The sequence below is a fragment of the Narcine bancroftii genome, chromosome 2 (genome assembly GCF_036971445.1).
Source record: "Narcine bancroftii isolate sNarBan1 chromosome 2, sNarBan1.hap1, whole genome shotgun sequence".
NCBI classification, from domain to species: Eukaryota; Metazoa; Chordata; class Chondrichthyes; order Torpediniformes; family Narcinidae; genus Narcine; species Narcine bancroftii.
This window is the reverse complement of record NC_091470.1, coordinates 342,690,646-342,708,872: the sequence shown is the minus strand read 5'-3', so window position 1 is coordinate 342,708,872 and position 18,227 is coordinate 342,690,646. Positions and strand designations below refer to the sequence as shown.

Sequence of the window (18,227 nt, the reverse complement as noted above, 5' to 3'; positions counted from 1 at the left end):
GAGACTGATGAATAGTATCTTGTAACAGAGTAAATAATGCCACAATATATTTCTATACATTTCTTTTCAGTGTCAGGGACTGTGAAGAATGGAGAGACATGATTGTCCACACCGAACACCAAGTCACCTGAATGAACAAATATTTATTTTTAATTACATATTTATGCATGTGTGTGATTATTATGTTGGTGTGTGTGTGTGTGTGTGTGAGAGAGAGTGAGTGTGGAGAAATAGTTTTGTCTAGTTACATGTGCAGTCAGATGACAAACTTGAATGTAGAGAACTAAAATGGCCTGCCCATGCACTTATGATATACTGTAATTAACTTTTTACTCAGTCTTATTCATTCTATTTCATGCCCAAATTTCCCTGAATCCTTGGAAGTTGCCTTTATACATCAATACCTCTCTGATTCCAGTGAATGGAACGAAGTAATATAGTCTAAACGGTGCCCCAACTAGTATTTGGAAAAAACAAATGCAGCTTGTCAATATTGGGCTGCATTCCATCGTAGACAGTTCCATTCTCTCTGCAACTTAAAACATAACCATAACCATATAACCATTTACGGAGCGGAAACAGGCCATGTTGGCCTTTCGAGTCCGCACCGGTTCACTGATTTTGTGCGCCCTCTTCAGACATTGGTCCCACATGTTTGTCCATGTTTCCAGTTCTGATTAAGGCAATTGTTTCTTTCCCCATTTTCAACATTATCTATATTTTTTTGGTGTTTCACACTGTGCTACTCTTATTCTGCTCTCCATCTAATAAAGAAAAATATACAATCTGAACTTTGAATTCCATGGACTCTCTTTTGCTTCTCTGTCTCTCCTTGGTCAGAATATTCTTTCTTTGGTGTTTCTTTGTGTGCCTTCATGGACAAACAAAATTAAACAAATTTTGTGTATTATGTACTTGACAAATAAGGAAGCTGAATTACCTTTATCCACCTGCTTCTGCATCTTCAAGGATCTCTGTACATGCACCTTAGCATCCCATTTATTATCCCAAAACACAAACCTATTTAGCCTGAAACAGTACAGTACAGTACAGGAATAAGCCCTCAGTCCACACAAAGACCGATGCCCTAATTAAACTAAATCTCTACTATGATGTGTCTTCCTTGCATATTCATGTGCCCACTAGAAGCATCTTAAATGATCTTAATGTATCTGCTTTCATCACTATCCCAGGAAACCTATTCCAGACATTTACCACTCTGTATTGCCTCACCAAGACCACAAGCAAATTGTACCGAGTTACATGCCTGTTTCTGGGCTGTGATGTAAGGTTCTGTGTAAATATGGGTCAACATTGACAACTATTTCTGAAGTGAGAGAAAACAAGTTTCCCTATTGAATATGGAGGGGAAAGAATGATTAACTCCTGTGTGTGTATGACAATAAAGCTCTTGGATAGTGTTGGTATAATTGGACCGAAAAAGATCTGTACTCACCCTTATTGCTCTTGTGAGGTTCTATTAATCCTTCATGGCGTGGAAATATCATTAATGATGCCCTTGGGGTGCTCTTGAGGCTGGTAGAGACCAGAATGTCATATTTTGTGCCTTTGACTTTTTCCACCCAGAACTCCCAGGTGGAACTCAAAAATGGGAAATTCCTGAAAGTAATTTGTGTTGTTGTAATGTTCAGTGGACTGCTGATGTGAAAATGAAAGCAAGGTATGCAATTTTGTTTTAAGAGGACATTCCACTTTTAATAAGCATTCAAAGGTCCACCAGAAACTATGCAACTTGCAGTCATCTTATTAATCATGTGGAAATAATGTACAGACAATAAATAAGTCCAATCTTTATAATGGAACACCAGCTCACCTATCCCAAACAATGTATGTAAAAGGCAAGAAAATAAGAGGCTAACTATTTCAGATAAAAAAAATTATATTAGAAATAGCACATTTTTGTAAATAGTAAAGTGTTTTTGCATCCATTTCCTGCTGATAGCCATACCAACAAGAAACTGTAATGTACACTTTCCATCACAATTCACGCTTGATTGAATGGTCATGTATGATGTCATTAATGTGTATATGGAACACCTCTGTCAGACTTGCATCAGATGCCTCAAAAGGTCTTGAATTTATTCACCATAAAACAAGACATTGTCAAGAACCAGATTCCAAGATTCACAACCCTAATTGTCCTGGCAGATGCATCATGCCTGTGTGCTCTTGCCCCAATGAAATGGTATCCACTTACTTCAACTCTGTTTTGTTCCCGCGGACAAGTCCTGCCTGACCTACATCCACAATACTTCACACACCCTCCAATAATTTCCAGTTCCCTAAATTTGACTGCCTCATCTTTACCATGGACATCCAATCACTCACTTTTCACCTTCATCCCCCATACTGAAGGCCTCAAAGCCCTTCATTTCTTTCTCGACAAAAGACCCAACCAGACTCCCTCCATCATCATCCTCCTCTGGCTAGCAGAACTTGTCCTCACCCTCAATAAATTCTTCTTTGACTCGTATTACATTCTCCAAGTCAAAGGGGTAGCCATGGGTACCCGCATTGGCCCCAGCTATGCCTAGCTTTTTGTTGGCTATGTGGAGCAGTTCATGCGACAAGCCTACACAGATAAGGCTCATCAACTCTTCCTCTGCTACATCGACAACTACTTTGGTGCACTCCTGATGAGCTCGCTGACTTTATCCACTTTGCTGCCAGCTTCCACCGTGACCTCAAATTCACTCATCTCTAGCAACACTCTCCCTTTTCTCGATCTCTCGGTCTCCATCGCAGGAAACAAATTCTCAATGGGCATCTACAAACCTATTAACCCTCACAGCTACCTTGACTGCACTCCTCACACCCTGCTCTCCATAAGAATCCCATTCCTTTTTCTCAATTCCTCCATCTCTATCACATCTTCCCCCAGGATGAGATATTCCATGCCATATCATCAGGGATAACATTCTTCAAACAACGTGGCTTCACCTCACCAACATCAACTCGCTCGCACCCGCATATCCTCCGTTATCCGCACTTCTGCCTGGTCCGCTTCAACCCCAAATGCATCAAGGAGAGGATTCCTCTTGTCCTTACCTACCACACCACTTGTCTCCACATCCAACACATCCGCCATTTCTGCCACTATGATCCCTCAACCAGACACATCTTCCCTTCTCCTCCTCTCTCCGCCTTCCACAGGAATTGTTCCCTCTGAGACTCTTTTGTCTACCCCTCCCTTCCCATCAATTTTGCCCTTGGCATCTACCCCTATGAATGCAGAGGTGCTCAACTTCTGCCCTCACCTCCTTCCTCACCACCATTCAGGGCCCCAAACACTCCTTGTGAATCTGCAAGAGTCAACAGTGTTCCCACTATGGTCTCCCGCATATCAGAGAGACTGGGAGATCGCTTCATTGAGCACCTTGGCTCCCTCCACCAAAATAGCATGGTTCTCCCAGTAGCAACTCATTTCAATTTCCTGCCACATTCCCTTACCAACATGTCTGTCCATGGTCTCATGCATTGCCAGACTGAGACTACTCACAATTGGAGGAAACAACATCAACCGACATCAACATCGGCTTCTATGCTTTCCTTTAGCAACCCCCACTCCCATTCCCCAGCTTTTCTCTAGCTTCATCTCTCTCTTCCCTTTTCCCTCTGTCTCCTTTCACAAAGCCATAAACTATGACCCCACCCAACCTTTCCTCTCTCCTGTCCTCTTATCATAGCCACTTAAGAGCTTTTGTCTATTGGTCTCTACTCGTCCCCCTTCCATTCTTCCCTCATCATCAGCTTTTTAATATAGGATATAGGCCCCTTGCTTGCTTTTTTGCTCACACTTTGAGGAAGGGCTCAGGCCCGAAAAAATCAGAAAGGTATCTTTACCTCTAATAGACGTAACAAGACTGGCTGAGTTCCTCCAGTTTTTACCACAATAACAGTGTCTACAGACTTCCTTCTTTTACACCATTATCAAATATTGATTTTATAAACCTGGACTCCATTACAATGCAAGTACCATTACAGTCAAATAGATTTGTTAATCTTTTCATTGTTTGAAGAACTCATCACAATACAGGAGAGCCACATTCTTATATTTATAAAGAGGTCCCTGCTTTGCGGATTAATTTTGCTGGGTCTTGGGTAAAATGTAGCATGGTTTAGTACAGTAGAAATAGGTGTCATCTAAATTCTTGGCACATAAATTTTCAGACTGATATAATATTCTTTTTGTATTTGGAGTTGAAAAATCCCTTTACTCCATATAGGTCAGACAGCAATCATAGAACAGGAAACATAATATTTTAGGTCAAAGACCTTTTATATGAGGGTCTTAGAGTTAATATTTCTGGTTAATTATCCAGATTAAGACTTTGAAAAATAATCTTTGACCTGAAATGTTAACTCTCTCTTTTCACAAATTTTCCCTGACTTGTAATAAACACACAAAATTGCTGGAGAAACTCAGCAGGTCCCATAGCATCCATAAGAGGCAAAGATATAAAACCAACATTTCGGGCCAAAGCCTTTCTTCAAGGAATCAGCAAATAGCAGACAGACAACTGAATAAAAAGCATGGGAAAGGAAGGAAGAAGGCGCCAGGGGCTAGAGCAGAGGCCAACAGCCAAGAGGTCATAGGTGGAAATGGATAGGAAGGCAGGAGAGAAAAGCTGAGAATTGATGGAGAAAGGGCGTAGCTCTATGAATGCAGAACTGGAGGAAAGGAGACAGAGTCATGGAAAGAGAGAGAGATAAGGGGAGGGGTGTTGGAGGAAAGGAGACACAAAGATAGAAATTTAGAGACACGGGGGTGGGGGTGCCTAATGGAAATTGTAGATCTTGTTGGAGGGTGCCCAGCCAAATTAGGGGTGTTCCTCCAATTTGCGGGTGGTCTCAGTTGGACAGTGCATGAGACAACAGACAGACATGTTGGCATGGGACTCAGACAGGGAATTGAATGAGGTTGCCACTGGGAGATCTACTCTATCATAGCTGGACCAGAGATGGTCCAGTCTGCATCCAGTCTCTCTAATGTAGAGGAGACCACAACGCAAGTACCAGGTGTTATAGATATTGGCCTCCTATGGACCTGCAGAGTTTATTCAGCATTTTTGTGTATTTACTACAATCACAGCTTTTGTAGACTTTTATTTTCACTCCTTTTTTTGCTCAGCTTGTTTTATGTATTTTCTGTTTCTATTTTAGATTTCATGCCTCTACCGTTCTTTAAACATCTATCCCAAACTTGGTTGTACATTTAGAAAACATTATGACACAATTGAAGAAATAATAGCACAAAATATAAATATTGAAAAATTAACAGCCTTTATGTGTAATTAATGTTTTACTGACTTCCAAGTAGAAACTGAACAATAAATATCCATGTAATCTCCTGCAGTTTTTCTCTTCCATCCCCTTCATCACAGAACTAGAGTAACAGATAATCCTTTTCTCAATCACCATCCATACTTCAAGCTTTCACATTCGACAGATCATTCCCAGGAACTGAAGATATCACAAATTTAACTGCACAAACTAGCAATTTGTTTTCTTTACTCTCAATATTCCATAGATTTGACTTCTTCCACAACCATTCATGATCTGTATTGATGATGTGGAAGAGGTGGCCAAGCATAGCATATCTAAGTTTGCAGACGTCGGAGATATCCAGTGGGGGAGGGGCAAGGAGAGAGTGACGGCAAGGTAAGGACTTAAATTAGTACTTACTGGGGCTTGGGTCTAGTAGTTCGGGTGAGGAGTTGGAGGTATCCAGTGGACGAGTGGTGAGGAAAGAGTGACGGGGTTAATTGGTAGAGGGCCAATAAAAGGAGAGGAGGGACAAGGAGCAGCAAAGGAGTGAGACTTGGGACTTCCAGGCTTTGGCTCATCAGGGTTCTGCAAAAGCAGGCGAGGAGAGAGGTGAGCTGTATTATTTGCCTTTCTTAATAAGTTTAATATAAAACTTACGAGTCATGCCTATGGGGTTAGTGCTCTGTTCTGGGTGTCAGATGTGGGAACCATGGGTGACATCCACCCTCCCCAATGGCCACATCTGTGCCAGGTGCATCGTGATGCAGTTCCTTAAAGACTGAGTTGGGAAATGGAACTGCAGCTTGTTAGAGAGAGTGAGGAGATGTTTCATAGAACCTTCACCTTCCCCAAATGGTCACACCTGAACTGGGCTCACTGGGATGCAGTCCCTTAAGGACCAAATTAGAGAGATGGAGTTGCAGCTTGATGACCAGCAACTCATTTGGGAGAGTGAAGAGGTAATTGATAGGACATACAGGGTGGTAGTTACCTCTCAACTAGAAGTGTCAGGTAAATGGGCAACTGCCAGGGGAAGGAAGTAAAACGCCAGGATAGTGGGAGAGCACCCCTATGGCTATTCCTCTCAGCAAAAGGTATATTGTATTAGATGCTGTTGAAAGGGATAACTTGACAGAGGATGGCCACAGTCTGGCACTGAGCCTGGTGCTGTGGTGCAGAAGGGAAAGAAGAGGAAAACAGTGGTCATGGGGGACTCCATTGTCAGGGGTACAGACAAGGGATACTGTGAGCCTGATAGATATACCTGCCTCCCAAGTGCCAGGGTGCGAGATATCTCAAATCGGATACAGAGTATTCTGGGAGGAGAGGGTGAGCAGCTTGATATCTTGGTACATGTACATAGATTAAAAAAAAGGGTAGGAGGTACTGAAGAGGGATTACAGTGATTTAGGATAGAAGCTAAGAGACAGGGTCTCCAGGGTAGTAACCTCTGGACAACTACCTGTGCTGAGTGCATGGGGGCAAAAATGGAAGGATCAAACGGATGAATGTGTGGCTGAGGAGCTGGTGCAGAAGGCAGAATTTCAGATTCTTAGACCATTGGGATCTCTTCTGGGGGGAGGCATGACCTCTTAAAGAAGGAGGTGTTACACCTGAACCCAAAAGGGGCCAATATCCTGGCGGGCAGGATTAATAGAGCTGTTGGATATGGTTTAAACTAATTTGGTGATAGGGTAATGGATAGGAAGGAGAAAATAAGAAAAGTTTGGATAGGCAGTGAAATTAAAACACCAGAAGGAGCAGAAAGGGATCGGAGAGTATGGCCAAGTGTGTCAGGTAACCAGGTGAGGGGTGTGGGGAGTAACAGATTAAAGGTATTGTACATGAATGCACAGAGTATAAGAAATAAATATGGATGAGCTTGAAGCTCAACTGCATATTGGAGGATATGATATTATAGGAATAACAGAGACATGGCTGCAGGAGGGCCAGGATTAGGAAATTAATATTCCAGGGTATACGTACTATCAAAGGGACAGACAGGTGGGTTGAGGGGAAGGGGTGGTTCTGTTGGTGAGGAATGATTTTTAGTCCCTTGAAAGGAGCAACATAAGAGCAGGTGGAGTAAAGTCTGTTTGGATAGAGTTGAGGAATTGCAAGGGCAAGAGTGACATATTGGGAGTTATATTCAGGCACCCAAACAGTAGCTCGAATATAGGAGGCAGAATAAAGCAGGAGTTAAGACTGGCATGTCAGAATGGTAATGATACAGTTGTAAAGAGGGATTTCAACATGCAGGTAGTCTGGGAAAATCTAGCTGGTGCGGGACTGCAAGAAAGTGAGTTTAAAGAATGTCTCCGGGATACATTCTTAGAGCAGCTCGTGATGGACCCCACCAAGGGGAAGACAATTCTGCATTTGGTGATGGGTAGCAATACGGATTTGATCAGGGACCTTGAAGTAGGGGAGCCATTAGGTAATGGTGACCATAATATGGTGAGTTTTAATTTGCAATTTGAAAGGGAGAAGAAAAGAAAGTAGGAAGTATCAGTATTACAGATGAATAAAGGGGATTATGCAGCCAAGAGGGAGGAGGTCGCCAATATACAATGGAAGGATACTCTGGCTTGGAGAAATCTGGAACAAAAATGGCAGGTATTTCTGGGCATTTTTCAGAAGGTACAGGACCAGTTCATTCCAAAGAGGAAGAAAGGTTTTAAGGCGAAGGGGAACTGTGGCTGACAGAGGAAGTCAAGAACAGTATCGAGACCAAGTAGAGGAAGCATAATATAGCAAAGAGGTGTGGGAAGCTAGAGAATTGGGAAACCTTCAAAGCGCAACAGAAGATAACTAAGAAAGCTATAAGGGAGGAAAAAAATGAGGTATGAGATTAAATTAGCCAATAATATAAATGGGGATAGTAAAAGTTTCTTTAGATATGTAAAGAGTAAAAAAATTAGTTAGGACCAAAATTGGGCCCTTAAAAACAGGAACAGGTGAAATCATTACGGGAAGCAAGGAAATGGTAGACGAGTTTAACAAATATTTTGGATCTGTCTTCACCAGGGAAGATACAGGTAAAGGTCAGATAGGGGGTAGAGGTCCTGCGGTATCGAAGGAATTGATAGAAATTCCAAAGGTAATGGAGGAATTGATGAAAATCCAGATTCGGAAGCATGTGGTCTTGAATGGACTGAAGGCTGTTAAGTCCCCAGGGCCCGACGGACTGCATCCCAGGGTGCTTAGGGAGGTTGCTCTTGAAATTGTGGACACATTGGTTGACATTTCCCAGTGTTCTATAGATTCAGGAGAAGTGCCTGTGGATTGGAAGGTGGCTAATGTTGTGTTGCTTTTCAAGAAGGGAGGGAGGAAGAGAACGGGCAATTACAGACCGGTTAGCCTGAAGTCAGTGATGGGGAAGACAGTAGAGTCTTGTGGTGTCCTGCCACCATGGAGATCGAGCTGGCACATCGCGCGGTAGTAAAGAGCAGCATGACACACCATAATACGTCCCTTAACACAGCAAACCAACACGGTTGAAAGCTGTAGCAGTACAAGACCAGCAACCCTAAAATGGTGCTGGCCAAGCTGCCCAGCTAGAGAACAATAACAGGCTGGGGAGGAAGGGTATTCACATGCAAGAATGTTCCCACCCGCTATTGTTATTCATGCAGCTGATGGCAGCCAATCAAACAAACGGCAGGAACTCAAACAGCTTCAATAAATCGCAGAGATTAACCTCCCACACGGCTAGTGTGTGTTTCTTTTGTAGGAGTCGGCTACAGTCTATTATAAAAGAAGAAATAACAGAAGACAGACAGAAATAATAGTATCATTACAAGTCAGTGTAGATTTCTGAAGGGAAAATCATGCTCGACTTATCTTCTGAAATTTTTCTAGTATGTGACAAGGAGAGTAGACATGGGAGAGCCAGTAGATGTGGTGTACTTGGACTTTCAGAAATCTTTTGGTAAGATCCTTCTTAGGAGATTAGTAGGCAAAATCAGAGAGCAAGGTATTGGGGGGGTAGGGTGCTGACGGATAGAAAGTTGGTTGACAGATAGGAAACAAAGAGTTGGGGTTAACGGGTCACTTTCGGGGTGACAGGATGTTACAAGTGAGGTCCCGCAGGGCTTGGTGTTGGGTCCTCAGTTGTTTATCATATATATTAATGATTTAGATAAGGGGATTATAAATAACATTAGCAAATTTGCAGATGACACAGAACTGGGTGTCAGTGTGAAGTGTGGGGAGTCTGTTAGGAAGATGCAGGGGAACTTGGACAGGTTAGGTGAGCGGGAAGATGCATGGAAAATGCAGTTTAATGTGGATAAATGTGAGGTTATCCACTTCAGTGGAAGGAACAGGAAGGCAGATTATTATTTAATTGAAATCAAGTTAGGGAGTCAGGAAGTGCAATATAATCTAGGTGCACTTGTACATCAGTCACAAAAAGCTTGCATGTTGGTTCAACAAGTTGTGAAAAAGCCAAAAGGCATGTTAGTCTTTATAAAAAAGGGAATAGATTATAGGAGTAAAGATGTCCTACTGCAGTTGTTCAGGGCCATGGTGAGACCACACCTTGAGTATTGTCTCCAGTTCTGGTCTCCTAATTTGAGGAAGGACATTCTCGCTAATGAGGGAGTGCAGCGTAGATTCACAAGGTTAGCTCCCAGAATGGCAGGATTGTCGTATGCCGAAAGGTTGGATAAATTGGAATTGAGAAGGATGAGGGGAGATATGATTGAAGTATATAAGATTAGGACAGAGATGAGAAGAAATTTTTTATACCCAGAGAGTTGTTGGTCTGTGGAATGCTTTGCTCCTGAAGGTGGTAGAGGTGGGTCCTCTGGATAAGTTCAAGAGGGAGTTAGATAAGGTTCTTGTGGACAGGGGCATTAAGGGTTATGTGGAGAAGGCAGGGAACTGATAGTGCAAGATGGGCTGAATGACCTACTCTAGCACCTATTGTCTACTGACTGGGAATGGAATGGGGAATAAAGTGACAGATAACCAAAGATTCAGGGACTTTCCTGTGAACTGAACCTTCAGTCTGTCCTTGATAACTTACTTCTCTCTTTCCTTTATCTTTTTAAAAAAGAATCATGAGCCCCGAAATGTTAACCATTTCTCTTTTTTGCAGACATTGCCTGAACTGACATTGTCTAATATTTTCTGCTTTTATTTCCGATCTCCAGCATCTATTTTTTTTACATTCATATCTAACAAATTAGCAATTTCCAAGGCAGTACAAACACTGAAAAGAGTTCATTAATATCAATTTCTTGATTACTAGGTAGGAAGCACCTTTTTCAGCAAGGTATATTTTGTAAATTCACAAATAATAAGCTTTGTTATCCTACATGAAATAAAATGTGGAATTCGCTACCATAAGGTAATAATAAAAGGAAAACGCATAGTTGCAGGTAAGAGAAAGGTCTACAAGCACTTAGGAACAAGAGGACAACATGAAGTAGGGCAAGGAAAGTAGTATGTAGAGCAAATATTTCTACAGTAGTATGGATAGTAGAGCTGCAGTTTCACAATTCCAGCAGACCAGGTTCAATCGTAATGTTGAGTACTGTTGGTGAAAATTTATATATTCTCCTTATGATCATGTGGATTTTCCCTGCGTGCTCTGGTTTCTTCTAACAATCCAGAGAATAGCCAGGTTGGTAGTTGAATTAACCACTGCAATTCTCCAAGATACACAGGTAAGTGATAAAATCCAGGAGAGGGTTAGTGGCAATGGATGGGACAAGGAAAACTATTCAGGAAATGTGATTGCTGTGCAAGCCGACGTAAATTCAAATCGACCACAATAGCCTCCTACATCATGAGGAAGTAAGAAATATAAACCCGATGGGCCCCATAAACAGAGTTTCTTTGCCCCAATTTCTATCTTGTATCCTTTAAATGGGTTAAATTAATACATTTTTTTTTCATTTCAGCGGCCTAAATTCAAACTCATTATAAAATGCATGCAGGATAATTTTGCGTACTCTATGAATGATTACTTACCATACGACTCATACGACTCCTGACCAGTTCCATGACCATAATCATAATAATCTGAAGCGCTGTAAACAGAGAAAGCTATGAATTAGATGACTTTGACTAACTGACTTCATCAGTTTATATGCATGTTCATGAAATAATGTGGTAATTCGAGACTCGACCTCTTTTCAAATCAATCCTCAAGTGACAATGAAAAATGGTTTTGGAAAATAAATAAATTGCCACCTCACCCTCCTCCCAAAATTTTCCATGCTGTTTTGATTCAAAATAATTATAGTCGAAATCTCTAATGATACAAACACATTCAAAAATTATGGTCAGGGATCAAGCATTAATTATAATGCTTGCACGTTCCCTTCTTATACATACAGAGATGTCTAATCAGTACAAGGAAACCATTAAATGCTAGAGCAAGATCATGGCATTGGTCATAAATTTGCACTAGAATTAGATATACAGTTAAAACCCCCTGGTATTCAGCACCTAACAGGATTGGTAGATGCTGAACCCCCTGGTATTCAGCACCTAACAGGATTGGTAGATGCTGGATAAATTTATGTTCTGGTTGCTTGAGACTTGCGCGTGCAATGCCTAACTAATAAATAGTTTAAAGATAAAAATACTATACTGCACTGACACCTAACACACTTCACTTCCATGAATAGGTAAACCTTTAAGCATTTTACTTTATTTTCAGTCCCAGGCTTTTAAAATATTTAATCGTTGCTGCATCTGCAAGGATCCTCCCTCTCCATGAAACCGACTGAAAGACGAAGAATAACATTATAATTAACTCTCCCCCTCCCACCAAAATTTACAGATAAAGCCTCTGACCTGGGCAAGCAGGGATAAGGAGACACTAAAATAGTCACCCCAACGGTGAGTGGGACCAACCAGACCTTTCATCCTGGATGACGATATTTTAGTGAATGCTATTTTATTCAAACTTTATTCAAACAGCTGCTACAAACAAAGCATGACCAAGGAACTCTGCTTGCTGAATATTTGCTCCCATCTTCACTAAAGGTTGATAAGTTGCTTCAGAAAACATTTTCTTTTACAATGTTAAACTTAGTATTTTTTACCTATTATTTTATTTTTGAATTTTCCTTAATGTTTTTGCTGGTTTGGTTAAGACTGAGGGTTGCCTGAATTCTAGATAACAGGGTTTTATTGCAGTTTACTGATATTAAAAAAAAATCTCAGTTCTTTGGTACAAATATTACTTCAAACAACTTTAGAAAGAAGTGAAAAGGTTTGAATTCTGGGTTATCCATATTTGATGGATGGAAATCGTATGGTCCCACCTGATAGTTATATTGAACCCGAAACTACATCTTTGTGATCTTCATTGCCAACATTCTGCCGCCAACCCCATTTTACAGCCAATTTAAACCTGCTTGTGGCAGGACGGCAGAGCAGTAGGATCCTGCTGACAAGTGCTGAAAGTCCTTGGTCACCTTCTTCCATCTGCAATGCCAGCATCTTTATTAATACTATCACATCAGATCATTGCAGACTCTTACACACCAACCACATAAAATAATTTTTCTCCATTACTTTTGATTTTTTTTTGGGGGGGGGGAGCAATCATCTTCATTCAATGTCCCTGAGTTCTTGACTTTCTCTCTACATCCTTCGGGTTTTCTTTGTTTCAAGGTAAACTACCACAGGTTCTAAAGCATACTTAAAGAAATGAACTCCCTTTTTCCAATAATAAATATTGTGATCACTGCAGCATGCATGGCAAAAGATTTACTTCTTTCCCAATGTGTGGTGTTAAAACTGGTCACAGAACTCTATGAGTGGTCAAGCCAGTACTTTTTATACAAGTTGGCAGGATTCCCACTGCTCGTATTCTATGCTTTTGTTTATATTGACCAGAAACCCATGTAATTTAAAAAAAACAACTGACCTTGCCAATTCTAATGAATTATGCATACATTAGCTCTTTATTCTTGTTCTTTTAGAATTCTGCCCTTTAGTTTATGGCGGATATTCTCCATTTTTACATCGCTTAACTTACTTGGATGAAAGTTCCAAGGGTGGATTCAGGCGGTGGACTGCGATCCGCCTGGTGGATAGTTAGAGGTGGAGCAAGGCCGTTCCACCTCCCCACGAGGGCAATGATGCTGATGCGGCTGTGAAGGGGCGGGCTGATGATGTCCCAATGACGTCGTCAGCTCGCAACCCTGAGCAAGATTTTTAAAATTCAATATAACAAATCACATTGCGCAAGAGATCTACCTGATTCCAAAGACTCCTTGAGCAATCTCCACCAGCGCTTTTACCTGCTCTTCCATTGCCATTTTGGGTGTAGCTACTTTCCCTTCTTGGCATGTATAGATAACATCACAGTGACAGCACTGCCTATCATAGCTCCAGAAGATGGATCCAAACGTTGTTCAGCGAGAAAGCAATGCTGGACCCGCCTTGTAGGCCTTCTCCATAAAAAAAGGTAAGTTCCACTTCTTTTCTTTTCATTGAGCAGTTTTCAAGGCGGGGTTACACTACAAAAACATCTATTGAGACTTCTCATTTATTGTTCTAAATGTAATACCTGTCATTCCTAAGCATCAAATTTCATCGGTCATCTATCTGCCCATTTCACCAACATGCTCATATTTCTTTAAAGTCTATTGTTGCTTTCATAATTCACTGAAACTGCAAAGACAGAAACTGAACCCTGTGCACACCAATCCAAATTATTAAGAAGGATTGGAAAATGGAGTCTTGGCATTGACCTTTGGGGAACTGCACCGTGCAGACAATGAAAAAATATTCATTACAACTATTTCTGCTACTTAGTTAACACTGGATCTATGCGGTTGGATTTACATTTATTGCATAGGCCTCAGTGTGAATGATAATATGTGGCAACTTAATTCCATTTGAAAATACATCAACTTTATTTCCCCTGGGAACCCATTATTTCAAGATACAATTTTCCTTCAACAATGTATAATTAATTATACTATAATATAGTCCAAGGTACAAGGACTGCCTAAAGAAATCTCTTGGTGCCTGCCACATTGACCACCGCCAGTGGGCTGATAACGCCTCAAACCGTGCATCTTGGCGCCTCACAGTTTGGCGGGCAGCAGCCTCCTTTGAAGAAGACCGCAGAGCCCACCTCACTGACAAAAGGCAAAGGAGGAAAAACCCAACACCCAACCCCAACCAACCAATTTTCCCTTGCAACCGCTGCAATCGTGTCTGCCTGTCCCGCATCGGACTGGTCAGCCACAAACGAGCCTGCAGCTGACGTGGACTTTTTACCCCCTCCATAAATCTTCGTCCGCGAAGCCAAGCCAAAGAGAAAGAATATAGTCCATGGTTATTGTTTCTACACTTACTGCATCATTGAGATTAAAATGATTTGTCTAATGTTACAGGGTTTAAACCTTTTTTTGAGCAAGGTTATGTCATTTGCAACTTACCAGTTCCCAAGCAGAACACTTGAATCTATATATGTTGGGAAAATTATAACCTCTGCAATATTCCTTACTTGCTTCAACAATGTAAAAGGCTTTCTATTTCAACCAGGCATTCAACCAGACTTTGTTATGAAAAATCTATTGTACAGCACAAAAATATTCTGCAGAATTGGTAGGCCTGGATTCCTAGGTAAGTGACTACAGTATTATATTCTATTTTTTTTTGCTGTAATGATGTAACAAAAATAAAATCAACAGATTACTGAAGTGCACTGATTACAATGCCAGACATGTGATCTAAAAATTCATTTTTTTGTTTTTAATTTTTCAGCTGGAATAACAATCAAGCAAGTGGGGTGGGGGGTGGGGGGGGGCTTCTTTTGTAATGAATGAGATTGGTGGGGAAGGTAGATTACATTCTAACCAAAGCCTTTTAATATTACGTAATTGAGCCTTAAATGTGCACCATAACTATGATTTATCAAAATATTATATAAGTAATTCTTATCATATGTTGTTGTGGTCTTGATTATTGTGCAACTTTATTCAAGTGATTTCTTTCTAAACTGTTGAGCGAGGTAGGCAATTTCCTGTTTTATGTATAATTCTAGTAGACAACACCATGACATCTGACAAGATGATTCTAGGTCTGTCTCCCAACATTTTATTCATTCTTTCCCCCCCCCAACCTTAAACAATTGCACATGCCCTACAGCTATTTATATTTTCTATCATCCTTAGTTTATTTCTCAAAAACCTTGTGCAAATAGAACTTCAAAAGTGGCAGAAGGAATTTAATTCAGACAAATAAAAAGTGGTGCATGTGTGAAATTAAATGAGGGTAGGAGATAGGCATTCAATGCAAGAAGCACCTAGCCAGGTACTTGAATGAGCAAGAAATGGAGGTATATGGAATTAATCAAAGTGCAATTGGCGTAGAGGCTTCATTTCTATACTATAAAAATCTATGAATTTACTACTGGCAAATTAATTTTCTTTCCCTTTACAAGTTAAAGGCAGACATAAGGTTATTGCACAAAGATTGTTTTGTAAAGGAAGAAAGAAATAAAGCATGATAACTCTAAATGTAACCAAAATCTATTTTCAATTCAGCACAGTGCCAGTTATTTGCCTTTTCAACATCATTCAAAAATACTTGCCATATATGAACAGGCAACGTTACTTTAACTCCCTAACTCTTTTATCTACCTCTCTGGCAAGTTCAATCAAGGAGATAATTCTTTCACTTTTTTTTAAAACAAACAACATCACTGTATTTGATGTCCATCAAAACATCCATTGCCTCGCCACAACTACATCACTCTATTTGGAAATTGCCTGGAAATGAAATAGGCTTCTTGCATCCACTAAAATGAGCTATGCTTCAGTCAGTTTTTCTATTTTTATCTCCCCATTTGAGCCTAATTTTCTCCCACTCCCATATTTGATTTGTTCAGAAACACTCATCTATGTCCGTCATATCTTATAACCAGATGATTTATTGCTCGAGTTCTGGCCATCTCATCATCTCCAAATGCAACTGCTCCAGCAGTGGTGGCTATACCTTCAGCAAATGAGACCTTAAGTTCTGGGACCCCCACATAAACCTGGCAATTTGGCATTTGGTTTAGTTTCCCACATTCCCTTTAAACATAGTGAGTTTGTCATGGTCTCTCTAAACCCAATAGGTTTTGTTTCACATGCTCCCTTCAAATACAGGGAGTCCGTGGGTTATGAACATCCAAGTTAAGAACAACTCGTACCTTCGAACAGGCTGTTCCCCAATTCATGCGTGCAAGTAAAACTGCATGGTGCCCCCATTTGGCGCATGCGCATTATGCCCCTATTCGCACATGTGCATAATGTGACCTCACGAACGCTAAATAAGAACCGTAGTACCTGTTCCGCCTTACGTACAAATTCGGCTTATGGACAGACCCAGATAACAGAACTCATTTATAACCTGGAGACCCTCACCACCCAGGCCATGCCCTCTTCACACTGCTATCATCAGGAATGAGCTGCAGGAGTCTTAAGACAAACACCGAAAGGTACAAAAAACAGCTTCTTCCCCCTCTGCCATCAAATTTCGGAATGGACAATGAACCACAGTCATGACTCACTTTCTCTTCTCTTTGCACTGATTTATTTTTTAAAAATGTAATTTATAGCAATATTTGTGTTGTGTATGCACTTTTTCATCCTTTAGTTCTATTAGACTAACATGGCTACTGAAACACAGGATTATATATATGGAAGGGTGACATCATGATGTGGGCAGAGTGTGGGCTTACACCCAACACTCTTCCCGCCCCCGTGCGATAAATGCTGACTGGGCCCCTTCGAACTAATAAGATTACATCGGGCCCAGGACTACAATTGAGAATTAAAATACATCTCGTAAGTAATTATAATTATAAAAGGGAAGTATTTAATAATAATCAGGGCACATAGTCCTTAAAGCGCTCAGGTGGTCTTCTTTCTCTCTTGGACCTCCTCAGCATGGTTTGCTGTGCTGAGCTTTGCTCATGACCTAAAGACTTAACTGACTTCCTGTCTTCACTGCCCTCCTGGCTGCATGTCTCAGTTACCAGACTCCTCACTAGACTCTTTGGCTCTGCAACTGTCTCTTCCCCTCCCCCCTCACTTGGCCTGAGGGGTTGGGACAGGCTATGGCAGGTCTGGTTCCACCTCCTCCAGTTCCTGAGGCAGTTCATGGACCTTAGAGTCAGTCAATGCTCGTAATTGGTCCCCCATTAGAACAGAGTAAGAGCAGGGGCCCAATTTTTGTAAGATTACTCCTACCACCAACAGGTCTTTAAATTGTCTGTAATCTTGTACCAGAACTCTCTCGCCCACTTCCAACGTTCTAGGTGAGGTTTGCGGCAATGCTGTTTTTTCCCAATTGGAGACTCAAATCTGGATGAACTGTGGTCAGCCTGGTCCACAGGTTGCAGCCAAACATTAGTTCTGCTGGGGTGCATTTTGCGGTAGAATGTGGTGTGTTTCTGTACCCCAATAGGAAATCTGCGATTTTGTATGACCAGCAGGGATTTAGACGTTTCATGGTTTTCATTTCTCTTTTGAATGTTTGTACAAAATGCTCTACCTACTCATTAGTACCTGAGAAGTTTGCAGACAAAATATGTCTGATATTGTTGTCATGCAAAAATATTTTAAAATGTTCTGATGTAAATTGAGGTTCATTGTCGATAATTAATTCATGAGGCAATCCATAAGTGGCAAAGCTGGCTCATAGACAGTCAATCATTGGATCTGCTTTGGTGTTTTTCAGCTGTGAAACTACTGGCCATTTAGAGTGCGCATCCACAGCTATTAGGAAAGTCTCACCCATGAATGGTCCAGTGAAGTCTACATGAATCCGATGCCAGTGTTTGGATGGCCATTTCCATGGGTTAGCTTCAGCTTGCAGAATTTTTGGCTGCACTGACTGACATACTTTGCATTCTCTTCAATGTCTCTGTCTATGGAGGGCCATCAGACATGCATCTGGGCCAGTGC

General features: G+C 41.1%; 1 protein-coding gene across 7 annotated transcripts in view; it reads right to left on the bottom strand.

Annotated features, from left to right (window-relative positions):
* Nucleotides 1-18,227, bottom strand: part of LOC138755736 (KH domain-containing, RNA-binding, signal transduction-associated protein 3-like) — a 225,726-nt gene that overhangs the window by 25,185 nt on the left and 182,314 nt on the right. For 3 of the 7 annotated variants that reach the window (XM_069922237.1, XM_069922240.1, XM_069922241.1), the window contains 2 exons: nucleotides 11,272-11,330; nucleotides 5,707-5,874 (listed from right to left, as the gene is read on the bottom strand). In XM_069922237.1, the coding sequence (XP_069778338.1) occupies nucleotides 5,719-5,874; nucleotides 11,272-11,330 (215 nt within the window). In that variant the 3' untranslated portion in view covers nucleotides 5,707-5,718. Of the gene's footprint in view, nucleotides 1-5,706; nucleotides 5,875-11,271; nucleotides 11,331-18,227 lie in introns of those variants that run through there. The other 4 variants (XR_011352516.1, XM_069922239.1, XM_069922238.1 and 1 more) reach the window with 2 other exon arrangements.